This window comes from Temnothorax americanus, unplaced genomic scaffold (genome assembly GCF_048541705.1).
Source record: "Temnothorax americanus isolate GAGA-0224 unplaced genomic scaffold, ASM4854170v1 Scaffold163, whole genome shotgun sequence".
Classification (NCBI taxonomy): domain Eukaryota; kingdom Metazoa; phylum Arthropoda; class Insecta; order Hymenoptera; family Formicidae; genus Temnothorax; species Temnothorax americanus.
In genome coordinates, this window is record NW_027509300.1 from 85,532 (window position 1) to 105,310 (window position 19,779).

The window sequence follows — 19,779 nt, forward strand, 5'->3', positions numbered from 1 at the left end:
CTACATTCCTGTTGTAATCTTTTAGTGGGTATTAGTGATCTGGAGAGCCTTGTTCCTTCTTTAATGTAAGCTTTTGTTATTTGCATACATCTCCTGTAGCACTTGGTTTATGTTGGAATTTATTCCGACATCGTACAACACTTGCCATAACCTATTTCTAAGCACTGAGTCGTATGCCTTTTCCAGATCTATAAAGGTTATATGCGTTTTTAGATCCCTGGCTATTCTTTTTTCCAACAGTTGCTGTGTACCACAAACAGATTATCTACACACGATTGCCCCGCAGTAAAACCACTCTGTTCTTCGCTCACGATGCTTCCTACTTGGTCCTCCAGCAGTGCCTTAATTACTTTGCCAAAAAATCTACTAAGTGTGCTGTTCACGCTCAGGCTTCTATAATTTGACATGTCTTTCCTGTCCCCTTTTTTGTACAGTAAGGTTATAAACGATGTCTTCCATTGTTCTGGAATTCTTTTATTTGCAATACAGCCGTTAAACAAATTCGTGATTTTTTCTACTAGAAAAGTTCCTCCGTACTTGATCAACTTATCTATCTACCTCCCGGACCTGGTGCTTTCCCGTTTTTCATAGAGTGAATGGCTCTGCGTACTTGCTGGGGCAAAACACCTATAGATTTACTTATTCTGTTTGTCGCCTCAATTTCGACTACTTCATTGGTGAACTGTGGTTTAGTTTCTGTTAGCAGCTTCTCATAATAATTTGCTTGTTTGTTTAGTGTTATTATTAGGTTTAATTTGTTTTTGGTATTTGTTTTTAAGTTCCTTAGAAATCGCCAGACCTCTGCGGATTGGGTTTCATCTATCATACAGTCGATTTCTTTACACTTATTCTTCCAGAAGTTGTTCCTTGCTTTTTTTATTCTGTTTTTTAATGCTGCCTTGCTTCTGTTGTAGTTGCGCCTACTCTCTGCTGTTTTGTGACTTAGCCAACTGTTATATGCCCTCTCCTTTTTTTTTACTGCATCAGCCATTTCTTTGGACCACCATCCTTGACTGGGTTTCCTTTGTTGTTCCACAGCTCCCAGCACTTCCCGCGCAGCTTGGTAAAACGCTTCCAGAATGTGCTTGTATTCATTCTCTATATCCATTTCCTCGTCCTGTGCGCTCCCGTGGTTGGTCTGTAAGTACCCGTTCAGCCTTCGCTCATACATTCTTCTGATGCTGTCCTGTTGGAGTAGAACCTCGAAAAAACTTAAGTAACAAGTGGTAGACTTTTATATCTCGAAAAATCTCGAAAAAATCTAAGCAGTAGTATCTTTATTTCCGAAAAATTATAACTCAAGTGATACACGTCACAAAATTATGTTTCCTTATCAAAAAGAAAAGTCGCGCTTCAAGTGATCTATTACAATTACAAAAAAGAAATGATATCTCTTTAAATTAGAGCGCCAATTACAGAGAGAACATGTATATTGCCTCAAAAAATAATTGTTGCACTACTTTGAAAAATCTTTACATTGTGTCAATTAGAAAAGAATGTATGATAACAATTTTATAAGATTAAAAAATTTTATTTAAATTTAACAAGGGAATACAAGATATTTAAATACAAAGTTTACATGTGTATTTTTTAATGGTCACAAAGAATTACAGAGGTAACAGTACAAAATACAAATATTTTATTAAAATATTTAATCCAACGAGGGAATACAATTTGTATTTAAATATAAATTTTATATATGTATTTTTCAATAGAATAAAATATTTAATCACAAAGAATTACAAAGGTAACAGTACAAAATAAAAATATTTTATTAAAATACATAAATTTTTCTTGTAAAAAAACTTGGCGCTGTTAGACCTCGAAATTTTAAATAAATAAGGACAACAGTAAATAAAAATAATTCAGAGAAAAATGCGATGGGAGTAATATTAAATGATTATCAGCGTGGATGTGGGAGTGAATGATATGGGTGTGCGTGACGACGCGGACGGCGGATAATGCGGCTTATAATTAAGTATAGAATAAATTTATTTATTTATTTAAAATTTCGAGGTCTAACAGCGCCAAGTTTTTTTACAAGAAAAATTTATGTATTTTAATAAAAAATTTTTATTTTGTACTGTTACCTTTGTAATTCTTTGTGATTAAATATTTTATTCTATTAAGTAGGTATACAATGAGGATTCTACCCCCGGGTGGTGCTCGAGGGGGGGTGAGGGGCGGGGGAATCCGCGGGGGGGGGGGGGGGGGGGTACCGCGTCTTCAGCCGCCGCGGGGTGAGGGGGGAGTACCGCGTCTTCGGGCGCCGCGGGGGGGGGTATCGCGTCTTCGGGCGCCGCGGGGGGGGTACCGCGTTTTCGGACGCCGCGGGGTGAGGGGGGTACCGCGTTTTCGAGCGCCGCGGGGTGAGGGGAGGGGGTACCGCGTTTTTCCGGCGCGGCGGGGACGGGCGGACCGCATTTTCCGGCGGTTTACCGCGTTTTCCAGCGCCGCGAGAGTCCGCGTTTCGGGCACCGCGGTGGAGGGGTCGGCCGCGTTTCGCCGCGCCGCGGAGCGTTCGCGTTTTTGCCGCGGAGCGGGGCGAGGGGGTCCGCGTTTCGCCGCGCCGCGAAGTCCGCGTGACGTCACACGCTCCCGCTCGCGTTATCTCCCCCTCGAAGATGTTTCCCCCGTCCCCCGGTCGCGCGCGTGTTCTCGCTCGCGGTTTCTCTCGCTCGCCCCCGACCCCCGTTTGCGCGAATACCTGCACGTGTGCGATGAAGTCACCGCAAGACATATTTTCGAAAACGATATCGCACCATTAACTTTTAATGGTTTAATCTGTAATACTGCTATTGAACAGCTATTAAACAGCTAAAAACAGCTATCAGTATAACTGCGATCTGTATAACCGCTATTGAACCGCTATCAAACTTCTTTTAAACAGCTAAAAACAGCCATCAAACAGCTATTGAACAGCTATCAAACAACTAAAACAGCTATCAAACATCTATTGAACCGCTATGAAACAGCTAAAAACAGCTATCAAACAACTAAAACAGCTATTGAACCGCTATGAAACAGCTATCAAACAACTAAAACAGCTATCAAACAGCTATTGAACCGCTATGAAACAGCTAAAAACAGCTATCAAACAACTAAAACAGCTATTGAACCGCTATGAAACAGCTATCAAACAGCTCTTGAACAGCTATCAAACAACTAAAACAGCTATTGAACCGCTATGAAACAGCTAAAAAACAGCTATCAAACAGCTCTTGAACAGCTATGAAACAGTTTTCTGTACAATTAAAACAGTTATCTGTATAACTGCGATCTGTATAACCGCTATTGAACCGCTATCAAACATCTTTAAAACAACTAAAACATCTTTAAAACAATTATCATGCACTTAAAACATCTATATTATACTGCAAAGTATGTGGGAAAAGAAAATAAAACGTTTATATATACATATATAGTTTATTTAAAAAAAAATCATATTTTTTTCTGGTGTCGCGACCACCAGTCGCGACCACCGCGCCGCGAAGTCCGCGTGACGTCACACGCTCCCGCTCGCGTTATCTCCCCCTCGAAGATGTTTCCCCCGTCCCCCGGTCGCGCGCGTCTTCTCGTTCGCGGGGCTCACCGACCGAAAGATGGACAGACATGTAAATTTGCTGTACGTGCATGACGACAACGTGAGACATTTTGCGTGGATCAAGAACCTATCCCGCCTCGTGAGCTCGCAAGTGAACAAGAATAGGAACAAAAAATACTTTTGCGATCGTTGAGTATACACCCTAATAAAAATAAAAATAATTTTTACGAGAAAAATGTATAAAAATTTTTTTATTATTTACAGATGTTTGCACTACTTCTACACGAGCGAGAAATTGGAAACCCACACCGTCGACTGTCGGCAGATGAACGACTGCGCGATCAAGTTACCGAGCGATAACGACAAGCGGTTGGCATTTAAAAATTATAACAGGAAGGAACGAGTTCCATTTATCATATATGCCGACCTGGAATGTACCCTGGAGAAGATGGAAGCGGATCCGGAAACGTTGGGGTACACGTATCAATATCATCGCGTATTTAGCATAAGGTACTACGTGCGTTGCTCGTACGACGAGTCGTTGTCAATGTATCGGTTTCGTCGCGATAAGGATTGCGTCGCGTGGTTCGCCGAGGAGCTAAGACGTTTAGCTCACGACGTAAAGATTATTTTGTCCACTAATGTACCCATGGTGGAATTTACGCGAGACGAGTGGGAAAAATTTAACAGCGCGACGCACTGTCACGTGTGCGAAAAACCGTTCGAGCCAGACGACGTGCGAGTACGCGATCATTGTCATCTGACGGGTCGATACAGAGGTCCCGCGCATTCAAATTGCAACTTAAATTACAAAGATTCACATTGCATACCCGTAGTTTTTCACAATTTATCGGGCTACGACGCGCATTTTATTATCACAGAAATAGCTACAGCGTACGAAGGACGTGTAGACTTACTTCCAATCACAAAAAAATACATTTCGTTTACGAAAAATGTTCAAAGCACCGAAGATAAAGATAAGAAAAATTGCGTCAAATTGCGATTTATCGATTCATACAAGTTTCTCACCGCTAGTCTCAACAAATTGGCATCTTATCTCAGCAAGAATAAACTGCGAATATTACAACGCGAATTTTGTAAATTATCCGCAGAAAATTTTGATTTGCTGACACGAAAAGGCGTATTTCCGTACGAGTACATTGACTGCGTCGAAAAGTTGGAGGATTTCATCACGAGTTTTCGCATTTCTATTGCTACTAGATTCTCCGAAAAGACGTTTCGACTGTAAAAATTTGGTTTCGCGATCAATGCCTCCGCGCCGTATCTACCCTCCCAATGAGTCACGAGTCGCACGTCAACGTGATTGCGCACGTTCTCCATGGTTTTGCCAAACACAGCGTTGTTCATCAATTTGTATAAATTTTTCTCGAAATCATTCTTGGCCAATGTTCTAAATTTCGTATTAAGTTCTATGTAATCGCGAAGCCATGGAGATTGCGCGAATTTTAATGCGCGGTGAATCTTTGCTATACGGAGACCGTGGCGCATGCACTGCTGCAGGTTGCGATAATGTATGACATAACGTTTCTTATCGTATAATGTTGCGAGGAGCTTGTCCTGCCGCTTACCGGGTGGTTTATCGCGCGTCGGACAGAACGGTAGGTCAGTGTGCGCGTCATGAAGATGTTGCGGATACTCCAAGTCGACTTCGAGAATATAGCCTATCGAGGAATCCAACGCGATATCCATAACATTAAAATCGGTTACGTCGTCGACCCATTGAAAATCTGCGTAAGGCAATGGTTGACACATTGGTTTCGATGTAAACAACTTGTACGGCTGGGCAATGTGTCAACCATTGCCTTACGCAGATTTTCAATGGGTCGACGACGTAACCGATTTTAATGTTATGGATATCGCGTTGGATTCCTCGATAGGCTATATTCTCGAAGTCGACTTGGAGTATCCGCAACATCTTCATGACGCGCACACTGACCTACCGTTCTGTCCGACGCGCGATAAACCACCCGGTAAGCGGCAGGACAAGCTCCTCGCAACATTATACGATAAGAAACGTTATGTCATACATTATCGCAACCTGCAGCAGTGCATGCGCCACGGTCTCCGTATAGCAAAGATTCACCGCGCATTAAAATTCGCGCAATCTCCATGGCTTCGCGATTACATAGAACTTAATACGAAATTTAGAACATTGGCCAAGAATGATTTCGAGAAAAATTTATACAAATTGATGAACAACGCTGTGTTTGGCAAAACCATGGAGAACGTGCGCAATCACGTTGACGTGCGACTCGTGACTCATTGGGAGGGTAGATACGGCGCGGAGGCATTGATCGCGAAACCAAATTTTTACAGTCGAAACGTCTTTTCGGAGAATCTAGTAGCAATAGAAATGCGAAAACTCGTGATGAAATCCTCCAACTTTTCGACGCAGTCAATGTACTCGTACGGAAATACGCCTTTTCGTGTCAGCAAATCAAAATTTTCTGCGGATAATTTACAAAATTCGCGTTGTAATATTCGCAGTTTATTCTTGCTGAGATAAGATGCCAATTTGTTGAGACTAGCGGTGAGAAACTTGTATGAATCGATAAATCGCAATTTGACGCAATTTTTCTTATCTTTATCTTCGGTGCTTTGAACATTTTTCGTAAACGAAATGTATTTTTTTGTGATTGGAAGTAAGTCTACACGTCCTTCGTACGCTGTAGCTATTTCTGTGATAATAAAATGCGCGTCGTAGCCCGATAAATTGTGAAAAACTACGGGTATGCAATGTGAATCTTTGTAATTTAAGTTGCAATTTGAATGCGCGGGACCTCTGTATCGACCCGTCAGATGACAATGATCGCGTACTCGCACGTCGTCTGGCTCGAACGGTTTTTCGCACACGTGACAGTGCGTCGCGCTGTTAAATTTTTCCCACTCGTCTCGCGTAAATTCCACCATGGGTACATTAGTGGACAAAATAATCTTTACGTCGTGAGCTAAACGTCTTAGCTCCTCGGCGAACCACGCGACGCAATCCTTATCGCGACGAAACCGATACATTGACAACGACTCGTCGTACGAGCAACGCACGTAGTACCTTATGCTAAATACGCGATGATATTGATACGTGTACCCCAACGTTTCCGGATCCGCTTCCATCTTCTCCAGGGTACATTCCAGGTCGGCATATATGATAAATGGAACTCGTTCCTTCCTGTTATAATTTTTAAATGCCAACCGCTTGTCGTTATCGCTCGGTAACTTGATCGCGCAGTCGTTCATCTGCCGACAGTCGACGGTGTGGGTTTCCAATTTCTCGCTCGTGTAGAAGTAGTGCAAACATCTGTAAATAATAAAAAATTTTTATACATTTTTCTCGTAAAAATTATTTTTATTTTTATTAGGGTGTATACTCAACGATCGCAAAAGTATTTTTTGTTCCTATTCTTGTTCACTTGCGAGCTCACGAGGCGGGATAGGTTCTTGATCCACGCAAAATGTCTCACGTTGTCGTCATGCACGTACAGCAAATTTACATGTCTGTCCATCTTTCGGTCGGTGAGCCCCGCGAACGAGAAGACGCGCGCGACCGGGGGACGGGGGAAACATCTTCGAGGGGGAGATAACGCGAGCGGGAGCGTGTGACGTCACGCGGACTTCGCGGCGCGGTGGTCGCGACTGGTGGTCGCGACACCAGAAAAAAATATGATTTTTTTTTAAATAAACTATATATGTATATATAAACGTTTTATTTTCTTTTCCCACATACTTTGCAGTATAATATAGATGTTTTAAGTGCATGATAATTGTTTTAAAGATGTTTTAGTTGTTTTAAAGATGTTTGATAGCGGTTCAATAGCGGTTATACAGATCGCAGTTATACAGATAACTGTTTTAATTGTACAGAAAACTGTTTCATAGCTGTTCAAGAGCTGTTTGATAGCTGTTTTTTAGCTGTTTCATAGCGGTTCAATAGCTGTTTTAGTTGTTTGATAGCTGTTCAAGAGCTGTTTGATAGCTGTTTCATAGCGGTTCAATAGCTGTTTTAGTTGTTTGATAGCTGTTTTTGTTGTTTGATAGGCGTTTCATAGCGGTTCAATAGCTGTTTGATAGCTGTTTTAGTTGTTTGATAGCTGTTTCATAGCGGTTCAATAGCTGTTTTAGTTGTTTGATAGCTGTTTTTAGCTGTTTCATAGCGGTTCAATAGATGTTTGATAGCTGTTTTAGTTGTTTGATAGCTGTTCAATAGCTGTTTGATGGCTGTTTTTAGCTGTTTAAAAGAAGTTTGATAGCGGTTCAATAGCGGTTATACAGATCGCAGTTATACTGATAGCTGTTTTTAGCTGTTTAATAGCTGTTCAATAGCAGTATTACAGATTAAACCATTAAAAGTTAATGGTGCGATATCGTTTTCGAAAATATGTCTTGCGGTGACTTCATCGCACACGTGCAGGTATTCGCGCAAACGGGGGTCGGGGGCGAGCGAGAGAAACCGCGAGCGAGAACACGCGCGCGACCGGGGGACGGGGGAAACATCTTCGAGGGGGAGATAACGCGAGCGGGAGCGTGTGACGTCACGCGGACTTCGCGGCGCGGCGAAACGCGGACCCCCTCGCCCCGCTCCGCGGCAAAAACGCGAACGCTCCGCGGCGCGGCGAAACGCGGCCGACCCCTCCACCGCGGTGCCCGAAACGCGGACTCTCGCGGCGCTGGAAAACGCGGTAAACCGCCGGAAAATGCGGTCCGCCCGTCCCCGCCGCGCCGGAAAAACGCGGTACCCCCTCCCCTCACCCCGCGGCGCTCGAAAACGCGGTACCCCCTCACCCCGCGGCGTCCGAAAACGCGGTACCCCCCCCGCGGCGCCCGAAGACGCGATCCCCCCCCCCGCGGCGCCCGAAGACGCGGTACTCCCCCCTCACCCCGCGGCGGCTGAAGACGCGGTACCCCCCCCCCGCGGATCCCCCCGCCCCTCACCCCCCCTCGAGCACCACCCGGGGGTAGAATCCTCATTGTATACCTACTTATTAAAAAATACATATAAAAAATTTATATTTAAATACAAATTGTATTCCCTCGTTGGATTAAATATTTTAATAAAATATTTGTATTTTGTACTGTTACCTCTGTAATTCTTTGTGACCATTAAAAAATACACATGTAAACTTTGTATTTAAATATCTTGTATTCCCTTGTTAAATTTAAATAAAATTTTTTAATCTTATAAAATTGTTATCATACATTCTTTTCTAATTGACACAATGTAAAGATTTTTCAAAGTAGTGCAACAATTATTTTTTGAGGCAATATACATGTTCTCTCTGTAATTGGCGCTCTAATTTAAAAAGATATCATTTCTTTTTTGTAATTGTAATAGATCACTTGAAGCGCGACTTTTCTTTTTGATAAGGAAACATAATTTTGTGACGTGTATCACTTGAGTTATAATTTTTCGGAAATAAAGATACTACTGCTTAGATTTTTTCGAGATTTTTCGAGATATAAAAGTCTACCACTTGTTACTTAAGTTTTTTCGAGATATAATACTACCACTTTCATTTTTTTTTAGGTAACAACATATACACTACTATACGTGTACTTGGCGCCTTTTTTTACCTTTTTTAAAAAAGGTAATTTTGTGCGAATATCACGCCTTTTTGTAGTATATTACGCATTTTATAAACAGTATGTACAGGATAAAGCTATTTGGAGGTATAATACTACCACTTTGTTTTTTCGAGGTAACAACATAATAGGGTAACAACATAATACATATACACTACTATGCGTGTACTTGGCGCTCTTTTTTACCTTTTTTTTTAAAAGGTAATTTTGTACGGATATCACGCCATTTTGTAGTGTTACGCATCTTAATCTTATAAACAATATATCTTATAATCTTATAAACAGTATATAATACAAGGTATGAAGCTAAAATTGTTACGGACTATTATTTCTAAAGAAAACAACAATTTAATATTTTGCTTAGTTTTTTTTAAATAATAATCTGTAACCCTTTTAGTTGTACACCTTGTATATATTTTTCAATTTCAACATAAAACATAATCGCAATAAAGCATGATTAATGTTAATAAGTCGTTAACTGTAAAATTCTTTATTTATTTTTATTTGCGTGTCTTACTGAATGTTGTTCGCAACTGTATATGTATGTACCGATATCTTCAGGTATCGATATTTTTGATAATTATTTTTACGTCAGACATAATTTTAATTCATCCAATTTTTATTATGTCTAGACATAATTTTTGTCCAATTTTTATTATGTTTAGACATAATTTTAATTTAGCAATTTTTATTATGTCATGACAATTCTAATTCTGCCGCTAGGGAAATTTTAAGTCGATTCTTATGAATCAAGCTTGAATTCAATGTCTAGGTGTCCCAGGTTGCTAATGACGAGGTCCACATAGTGCGCTCTATAGTTTTCGGTGTACAGGTGTATTAATACCTTGAATTCGATGGCCACGTGTTCCAAGTTGCCGATGACGAGGTCCACATAGTGCGCTTCGTAGTTTTTAGTGTCTACATGTATTAATACCTCGAATTCGATATCTACGTGTCCTACATTGGGTGCGTTCAGCCGATACTCCTCTAGCCTAGCAATCGTGAGCAGACGCTCGTTTTCGCTCGTTTCCTCTCTTTTGACCTAATGAATTAAAAGGAGAGGAAACGAGCGAAAACGAGCGACTGCTCACAATTGCTAGGCTAGCGGAGTATCGGCTGAACGCACCCATTCAGATTTAAAGTTATTAATACACCTAGACACCAAAAACTATGAAGCGCATTATGTGGACCTCGTCATCGGCAACCTGGAACACGTAGACATCGAATTTGAGGTATTATTACACCTAGACACCAAAAACTACCGAGCGCGCTATCTGGACCTCGTCATCAGCAACCTGGGACACCTAAACATCGAATTCAAGGTATTAATACACGTAGACACCGAAAACTACGGAGCTCACTATCTAGACATCGTCATCGGCAACCTGGAACACTTAGACATCGCATTCAACGTATTATTACACCTGGACACCGAAAACTACGAAGCGCACTATGTGGACCTCGTCATCGGCAACCTGAGACACGTAGACATTATATTCAACGTATTCTTACACCTGGACACCGAAAACTATGAAGCGCACTATGTGGACTTCGTCATCGGCAACCTGGGACACCTAGACATCGAATTCAACGTACGATTACACCTGGACACCGAAAACTACCGAGCGCGCTATCTGGACCTCGTCATCAGCAACCTGGGACACCTAAACATCGAATTCAAGGTATTAATACACGTAGACACCGAAAACTACGGAGCTCACTATCTAGACATCGTCATCGGCAACCTGAAACACTTAGACATCGCATTCAACGTATTATTACACCTGGACACCGAAAACTACGAAGCGCACTATGTGGACCTCGTCATCGGCAACCTGAGACACGTAGACATTGAATTCAACGTATTCTTACACCTGGACACCGAAAACTATGAAGCGCATTATGTGGACTTCGTCATCGGCAACCTGAGACACGTAGACATCGCATTCAACGTATTATTACACCTGGACACCGAAAACTACGAAGCGCACTATGTGGACCTCGTCATCGGCAACCTGGGACACCTAGACATCGAATTCAACGTACGGTTATACCTGGACACCGAAAACTATAAAGCGCACTATCTGGGTCCCGTCATCGGCAACCTGGGACACGTGGACATCGAATTCAAGGTATTAATACACGTAGACACCGAAAACTACGGAGCGCACTATGAGGACCTCGTCATCGGCAACCTGGGACACGTAGACATCGAATTCAACGTGTTATTACACCTGGACACCGAAAACTATGAAGCGCACTATCTGGACCTCGTCATCGGCAACCAGGGATACCTAGACATCGAATTCAAGCTTAATTCATAAGAATCGACTTAAAAATTCCCTAGCGGCATTTTCTGCCAAGCGTAGAAACCGTAGTCTTCTTTTCCGTTAACTCAATATATATTATTTATATATATACCTAATTTACCTAAATAGAAATCTTCCTTCTGACCGATAAGTCTATCGACCTAATTTCGAAATACGCGCGCGATATCGAAACTGGCGATACCTGCGCCGCCAGCGTCGAAAAAGTGAAAGTGACGTTTCTGATTATGACGTCATCATATCAGACGTCGGCGTTAGAAGTAGAAGTATCTTAATAAAAAATTTTCACATTTGGACTTTGCGTCGCAATATCTCCGCTCGTAGGGCACGTAGCGGAATATTATGAGAGAAACCCCCCCCTAATTGGACCCCAAGCTATCGATCAAGCCTACTTAGAACTTAATCCGTTCACTCGTTATCAAGATCTCAACATCTCGGGTACTCGCAACCCGTCGCGTCGCGTAAAAGAGTCACGGTCGGTCTCGCTCCGCGTGTACTTGGCGCGAGACACTACCGTGTCTCTTGATACGTCTTATATTTCGGTAATTTGATTTTCCCCATCGCACCGTCATCTTCATCTGCTCTTATCTTTCTGACTAACAATGGGGAAGAAGCACTTACTAACCACAAAGTAATGGTCTGAGCCACAATTAGGTCCCCTTTTAACTCTAGTGTCGTTAATCCTGAACTAAGAGTCCTGTCTTATGTGATCGATACTTGACTTCTGCTCTAACGACGCTCTTTCCTACGTGAATCTATGAATCTTTTGTGATTAAAGTGAGAGTTGGTTATTTGTAGGTCGTGCTGTTTACAAAACTCTATCAATTTTCCTCCATTGGAGTTAACCACCACTTCACCGTACCTATATACCCACCACCCCATTGCCAACTCGACTACCAACTCTAACGTTCATGTCTCCTGCTACAACGATTTGTTGCTTATTGGGAATATTCTGGATTAGCGATGTCAATCTCTCATAGAATTCTGTTTTTACTTGATCCGGGCTGTCTTCCGTCGGTTCGTATACTGCTAGTATGCTGGTGACTTTTCCATAGAGTTCAATTTTAACAACTAGACATCGTTCGTTCACGTATTGAATATTTTTGATATATTTCACCCATTTCTTTTTAACTAATAGTGCAACGCCCGCTTTGGCCCGTTCCGATTTGGAAATCCCCGACCATATAAACATGTAGTCATCTATAGCTGTATTACCGCTCTCTTTCTTCTTCGTTTCCGAAAGTGCGACAATATCCATATCAAGTTTCTTTATTTCGTGAATGACCTCCGTAAGTTTGTTAGATATTCTCTGCACATTCCAAGTCCCGATATTCATAATCCGTTTATCAAGCTTATGTCGTCTTTGGTTACCATCTGTCCTTTTCCGAGGCCATTGATTAGGATTTTTTAGCAAGACTTACGTTTTATGTATGATGGAGAGCTAATCCATCGCTACAACCCCCAACTTAGAAGACCAAGGTATCTCTCTTAGTCTGGGCACTCCCCGTCGGCCAGTTCGGCAAGAGAGTCCTTACCAGTAGCTATGCTACTACCGACATAGCTCTCCGGTTCATTGTGCCACACAAGCCTCCTCACCCGGCAGAAACGCTTTCGTCAAGGTGGAGATACCCGGAGAAGGACAAGGGTACATTAATTTATAATTTCGTGTCACCAGTCAATAACCTATTATGAATAAATACGTTTATACACTACTCGAAAAAAATAAGATGTACCCCTTATATGATGCCATATATTTTCCCTTTATGGTTTACGTCCAAAATAAAATGCTATATAGAATTTGCATTTGGCTGGGTCATTTCCTTCCGGCTTTACTTATAGATGCTGTAAACATCTATATAAATCGTAGCCCAATGTATCACGTAAATTAAAGTGTTGTTTCTATTACTTGATATATACAAAAAAATTTTATCTATAATATAAAAAATTATAATAGTTTTATATGTATTTTAGAATATGAAAATTATGTAAGAAAATCGACATATTTTCCGACGCGATCCAACCTTTTTTAAATATTACAGAAAGGATGAGAGAGAGAGAAAAACTTACGTTTTCTTATCTTTATCTTCGGTGCTTTGAACGTTTTTTGGAAACGAAATATATTTTTCCTTTGTAATCGGGAGTAAATCTACATACATGTCTTTCGTATGCTGTTGCTATTTCAGTTATAATAAAATGTGCGTCATAGCTCGATAAATTATGAAACACTATGGGAATGCAATGCGAATCTTTATAATTTAAGTTACAATTCGAATGCGCGAGACCTCTGTATCGACCGGTCAGGTGACAATGGTCGCGTACTCGCACGTCGTCTGGCTTGAACGGTTTTTCGCACACGTGACAGTGCGTTGCACTGTTAAACTTTTTCCACTCGTCTCGCGTGAAATCTGCCATGGATATATTAGTGGACAAAATGGTCTTTACGTCGTGAGCTAAACGTCTTAGCTCCTCGGCAAACCACGCGACGCAATCCTTATCGCGACGAAACTCCCGTACGAGCAACGCACGTAGTACCCTATGCTAAACACGCGATGATGTTGATATGTGTACCTGGACGTTTCCGGATCCGCTTCCATCTTCTCCAGGATACATTCCAGGTCGGCGTATACGACAAACGGAACTCGTTCCTTCCTGTTGTGATTTTTAAAGGCCAACCACTTGTAGTTATCGCTCGGTAACTTGATCGCGCAGTCATTCATCTCCTGACAGTCGACGGTGTGGGCAGCCAATTTTTCGTTGGAGCTGAAGTAGTGCAAACATCTGCAAAAATAAACGCAAATATTATAAATTTTTATACACAAAATGTTCTATATATTATTAAAAGAACTATAGGTACTTACCGATCGCAAAAGTATTTCCGACCATTGTGCTTGTTGATTTGCGAGCTCACGAGGCGGGATAGGTTCTTGATCTACGCAAAATGTCCCACGTTGTCGTCATGCACGTACAAGAGATTTACATGTCTGTCCATCTTACGATCAGTAACCCGTATTGGCAAGATAGCAAGTTTTTTGTTTTTTTTCTCGATGCTGTACACGTTGATGGAGATGTTGTTGTGATTTTCAAACCGTTTAATTTGATTCAACGTCATTGGAAACTCAATGTCCGTAAGATTTAGCACCGACGTGTAATGAGGGTACGACGATTCTCGTTCTGCATGTCTCTTGGCTGGATACAGAGCAGCCATCACTGACCATGCAAAACATGCATTGTCTCTTGATTGCACGATTATCACCGCATTCTTTATTTTAATTTCTTGCGGTATTTCCACAAAACACCCCGCGTGCAATGGATTATATTTGTTCACGTTTACCATTAAATTGAGTATACGCGACAACGCCCATCCGCTATCACGTTCCTGGAATTCCTCTAGTTTTGCTAAAGTAGGCTCGATGACGTGTCTCTTGTACCACTCATGCAGATCGGACTCGCGAAAGAGTTCATAGTTTCTCGTTGCAATACTTTTATTCGCGCGTTTGTCACCCGCAACAAATTCACCATTAAACACTGTGTTAATTTTTACATTGTCATATTGCTGCATGACGTTCTGCACAAGACTGAGTACAATTTCTCTCGCATTTATAAGAAATTGACGAGGGTCGATGTGTTTGGAATTTATCACCGCACCAGTCAATATACGGCTTTCAAAAACTGGATCTATCTCACGCCATTTGAGTCCTGTCTCACTCGCACTGTATCCCGCACCCACATGTACGAAACGTTGACGTACCCAGTCTTTCAAACCTTCGAGTCTTGCGATACATGCGACCAATGACTGTTTGAGACCGATCGATGACTGATCGATTGATACTCGTGGCCGCTTAATTCGGCTTTGTTCTTCCAATGATTCGATAAACTCGTCACATCGTTGCTCCCACGCGGCAAAGTCTTCCCTCGAATTTAACAGGGTGGATTGCTCCAACAACTCTTGCTCCATGTTATTGCACGATTCTCTTGCTAACGCCATTTGTTGCACTCGCGTCTTCCAGTTCTCGACTATTGAGCGTATTCTCTATATCTGTCATTTTATATTTTACTAATGATGCATCGTTTGCTTATCGTATCTAATTATCGTAGCTAATATCGTAGCTAATCATCTCAGCAGCCGTACATCGGCCTTATTTGCAAAATTTGCAGTTTTGCACGTGTTCGATGAAATCATCGCGAGACATGTCGCGACATGTTCTTCAAAACAATAACGCTCCACTAACTTATCCGAAATTGCAATATTTGCAGTTTTGCATGTGTTCGATGAAATCATCGTGAGACACGTATGCTCTTGAAAAAAATCATATTTGATGCCCGATGAGGTGATCTCATCACGAATTTTCTTGACAAAAATATCACATTTAACGTATATGTGGATTGTGGTGGTAATCAACATGCAGCAGCCGTACATTGGCGCTAGTTTTTGTAAAATTTGCAGTTTTGGGTATGTATAAATGGTCTACGAAGATTCTAGAGCGCAGTCGAGAGTTCGATACGGTTTGAGTAAGTTTGCAATAAACAGCCTCCAGATACGATGAACACTCACGGTGCGAACTACTACGTTCCGATTCAAGACGACACGTGTGAGAAACAGCACAATGAGTAAGTACCGCTAATTTTCATATATACTTGTGCAAAAAAACTTTTATGAACATATAATTGTATTTTTTCAGTTTTGATAAACCCCGCTACACGCCGCGTATTTTGGGAAGAAGATTTGCCTTGACGTCAACAGCGTATAAATTTTCAGATGTCGGAATCAGCGCGGGACCTTTGTCCTCTGTGGATATACTTATTGGCGATAACCGAGGCAATCGGATAATTCTGCCACAGTATATACAGTAGCGCAACTCCTCTGATTTCGTGTTGGCCAAAACGGATTGCGCATGCGCGAAATAAAGCACTATTTCTGTCTCTTTTCTTCTTACTGTCTTTCCTTTTCTAACGGATTTAGAGGCACATTTAAATGCCTAAGGCGTTAAAGTGCTATAGACTGCTATAGAGTGACTTGATAAAAGTCGGAAAAAAATTGTGTAAATTGTGTTATTATAAAGTGTGTGATTGTGAAGAGATTTGTGAAGTGATTGTGAAGTGATTTGTGTATTGGAAGTATAGAAAGGAAAGTTAACCTGTATAAATTTTATTTATAAACAACGACACTTCCTTTTTCCAAAAAAACATAATAGGTACAATACTATTTTAATAATTGTTTACATCATTATTTCATTATTTGTGTAATTTAATTAATTATTCTGACATACACAGGTGGTTGGCATGGGTTCAAGCATGCAGAAGATTGAATTTAATACCAAAAGGCCCCGAATATGCTCACCGCAATTGTCGATTGTGCCATGTACATTTTGAAGGAAATCAGTATAAAATCGTCAAAAGTCGAGCTCGCCTTCATCCAGATGCTGTACCAACAAGATGTTTAGAGTTTACCAGTAATAAGTAAGTTTTCATTTATATTAGTTTTAATTACTCTTTATTTGGAAAAATCTAGTTTTGATACTTGAAAATATTTTTGATAGTAATATAAAATAATTAAAAACATATTATTTTACTGCAGTACTACAGTTTCTACAGTATCAACAGATGTAGTATCAATGGAATATGAAAACAATAATATGTAAGCTATTTTTGCATTTATTATAAAAATATTAGAAAAATTTAATTTAAATTAACACATAACTCAAGAAGCTGAAGAAGTTTATGTATTATTAGTATTACAATGCGCGAATTATTCATATATTTAGTTTTTAATATTAATAAGTTTTTAATATTATTAATGCAATTTCTTTTGTGCAATAGCTTAGCATTATCAGTAAAGTTTCCAATAATATATATTCATTATTTGTAAAAATTTATCTACATATATGTTATAAAATAAAATGTAAAAATTTTATCAATATATATTGACCACATATTATTGTATCATTAAAAAATTGAGTTTATTACTACACACACACACACACACACACAAAATGTATAATATATTTAATAAATAATATATTGTAAAATGTGACATATTTTATAAAAATATATAAATGTATACATTTAATCTAAAAAGTGTTATATTACGTTAAATTGTTTACATAATTTTTTTGTGTGTATACTTTTATGCGAGAAAATTATTCTATATATTATATATGTTATATACTTATATTTTACATTTATTCCTGATTTATCATATATTATATATATATATTTATTTATTTATTTATATAACATACTGATATATTATATTAGTATAATATTTCATATATTAGTATTTTATATATATCATTATTTTGCATTATTAACGGATTCATCTATTATATATGTAATATTTTTTAATATTTTTTAATTTCTTTCATTTTTTTTACGCGCGCATTGCATGACATTGTACATTGTTAACAATAATTCTGCATAATTTTGATTGAAACTAACAGACACGGTTGTATCTCGCGCCAACTGCGTTAAATTAACCTCAATGGACTAAACGAGTAGGAAAGAGAGAGATGACGAAGAGAGAAGTGAGACAGAATACTGCTTTATTTCGCGCATGCGCACTCCATTTTGGCCAACACTAACATCAAAGGTGCCGACAGAGAGTTGCGCTACTGTATATACTGTGATTCTGCCACATGCAACGTGGGTGACATTCATCGAAAAACATGCAGATATACAGCGACTTGTGCAGTCATCGGCACCATCATCGCTAACGTTTCGCGATCTGGAGCTTGTTAAAATAAGTGACGCAGATATTGTAAAATTGACGTCATGCGGCACCAGCTTGTACATGAAACCGTCAACAGTACTCTTTCTGTTCGAACTAGAACATTGCGTCGAGAACGTGTATTTTCAACTATGTCAAAATGTTCACGGCGTAAGTGAAAAATTCAAACAATTTGTAAAAACTTTACGGCGGAAATGTATCATCGACAGATGTAATGCGGAAAATATCTTGCGTGAAGTTTATGATGAAAATTCGATTATTGATTGCGAACTGTTGGCCTACGCTTTAGATACTATTGTGTATAATGCGCTACATGACAAATAAATGTATATAATATGGTAAAAAATTTAAATTATTTTTCTTTTTCGTTTATCGTTTCTCCTATTCCATGTCATTAGAATTACGCTGCGATATTGTCCTCAGGTTTATTTAAATAAATTAATGAGAATTATTCGAGAATTAAGATACTGTTGAGAGAGGACATGAATACGAGCTACGAAGAGGAATGACCGCGAGCGGGAGACAAATAATACGCGAATAGATAGGCGAATGGTGGAGACGGCAAGTGAGATATGATGATGCAAGTGAGAGAGGATAGGTTGTGACCGGACGGTACGTGTTGAGCCCGATTCCGGCGGATAATATTCCTATCAAACGGTCGCCACTCGGTTTTACCTCAGACTACCGAGAAGGTAAGTTCGCATCAACGCCCCGATTATTCGCAAGACGCTAATAGGAATTATTTGTTTCAGAAGGATGTCCCTGATGGATCACCGTTGCTGCTTCTCATCCCTGGATCCTCGTTTTACATCGCATACCAGATAGAGGTAAGTAAGGATAATTCAATTATATCCTAATTATTTGAATTTTATTTCAGACTGATGTCCCTGTTGGATCATCGTTGCTGCTTCTCTTCCCTGGATCCTCGCTTTACATCGCATACCAGATAGAGGTAAGTAATTATAAAATAATTATGTGACAATTATTTTATATTTTGTTGCAGATCGACGCCCGGAATGGATCGCCGTTGCCGTTATCCGTCTCTGGATCCTCGCTTTACTTCGCATACCAGATAAGGATAATTCCCGATAATTATGTTTTAATTACGCACTAATTCGCTTCTCTTTTTTCAGGTTCCCGCCTCGGATGGATCGCTGCTTTGTTGCTGCTCTGCTTCCCCGGATCCTCGCTTTACATCGCATACCGGATTGCCGCTGGCCAACGTTGGATCATCGCCGAAGGACAAGGTAAGTAGAAGGTAAGTATCGATAATTTTTTATAATTAATCAGGAGAATTTGTTTCAGAATTAATTAATCTTTAATTCCAGATCATCATTTCAACATTACAGGCCGTTTCACAATATCATAAAGGTGTCTCACAACGCGAGTTTCTCGCCTCGGTGTGAATGTCGCTTTATTTTAATAAAGTTGCACGATTATTCAAATTGCGTATCTCGGCTTATTCGTTTAGTCGATACGATGCTTTTATTCCAGATAATTATTCCGATCGGAGGACTTTGAACCTCGTGATTGTTAAACTATGATCACGCACTCGGCCGTGACCATCACTCTATCATACAATGTTCGTG

The 19,779-nt window shown here is 40.1% G+C and overlaps 3 protein-coding genes across 3 annotated transcripts; 1 reads left to right on the forward strand and 2 right to left on the reverse strand.

The window, feature by feature from the left end:
- Positions 1 to 221: 221 nt before the first annotated feature.
- On the reverse strand, positions 222 to 14,060 carry LOC143895675 (uncharacterized). Its single transcript, XM_077402966.1, has 4 exons — positions 13,992 to 14,060; positions 12,368 to 12,775; positions 559 to 1,186; positions 222 to 463 (listed from the first exon to the last, which is right to left on the reverse strand). Exons 1-4 carry the CDS (start codon positions 14,058 to 14,060, stop codon positions 222 to 224), a joined length of 1,347 nt encoding a protein of 448 aa, XP_077259092.1.
- LOC143895673 (uncharacterized) lies at positions 13,460 to 15,025 on the reverse strand. Its single transcript, XM_077402965.1, has one exon. It carries the CDS (start codon positions 15,023 to 15,025, stop codon positions 14,396 to 14,398), a length of 630 nt encoding a protein of 209 aa, XP_077259091.1. The 3' UTR covers positions 13,460 to 14,395.
- Positions 15,026 to 16,006: 981 nt separating this feature from the next.
- On the forward strand, positions 16,007 to 18,514 carry LOC143895676 (uncharacterized). Its single transcript, XM_077402967.1, has 3 exons — positions 16,007 to 16,074; positions 16,146 to 16,306; positions 18,099 to 18,514. Exons 1-3 carry the CDS (start codon positions 16,007 to 16,009, stop codon positions 18,512 to 18,514), a joined length of 645 nt encoding a protein of 214 aa, XP_077259093.1.
- Positions 18,515 to 19,779: the final 1,265 nt, after the last annotated feature.

What these genes read in the sequence shown, in the direction of transcription:
- LOC143895675 (XM_077402966.1), bottom strand. Translation starts at nt 14,060, where the DNA reads ATGGAAGCGGATCCGGAAACGTCCAGGTACACATATCAACATCATCGC. An exon ending in CAGGAGACATGAACGTTAGA is followed by an intron (nt 1,187 to 12,367) that starts GTTGGTAGTCGA and finishes CTACTCCAACAG; the next exon opens with GACAGCATCAGAAGAATGTA. An exon ending in GAAAGCACCAGGTCCGGGAG is followed by an intron (nt 464 to 558) that starts GTAGATAGATAA and finishes AAAGAATTCCAG; the next exon opens with AACAATGGAAGACATCGTTT.
- LOC143895673 (XM_077402965.1), bottom strand. Translation starts at nt 15,025, where the DNA reads ATGCAGCAATATGACAATGTAAAAATTAACACAGTGTTTAATGGTGAA.
- LOC143895676 (XM_077402967.1), top strand. Translation starts at nt 16,007, where the DNA reads ATGAACACTCACGGTGCGAACTACTACGTTCCGATTCAAGACGACACG. An exon ending in TGTGAGAAACAGCACAATGA is followed by an intron (nt 16,075 to 16,145) that starts GTAAGTACCGCT and finishes GTATTTTTTCAG; the next exon opens with TTTTGATAAACCCCGCTACA. An exon ending in TCGGATAATTCTGCCACAGT is followed by an intron (nt 16,307 to 18,098) that starts ATATACAGTAGC and finishes TGATTCTGCCAC; the next exon opens with ATGCAACGTGGGTGACATTC.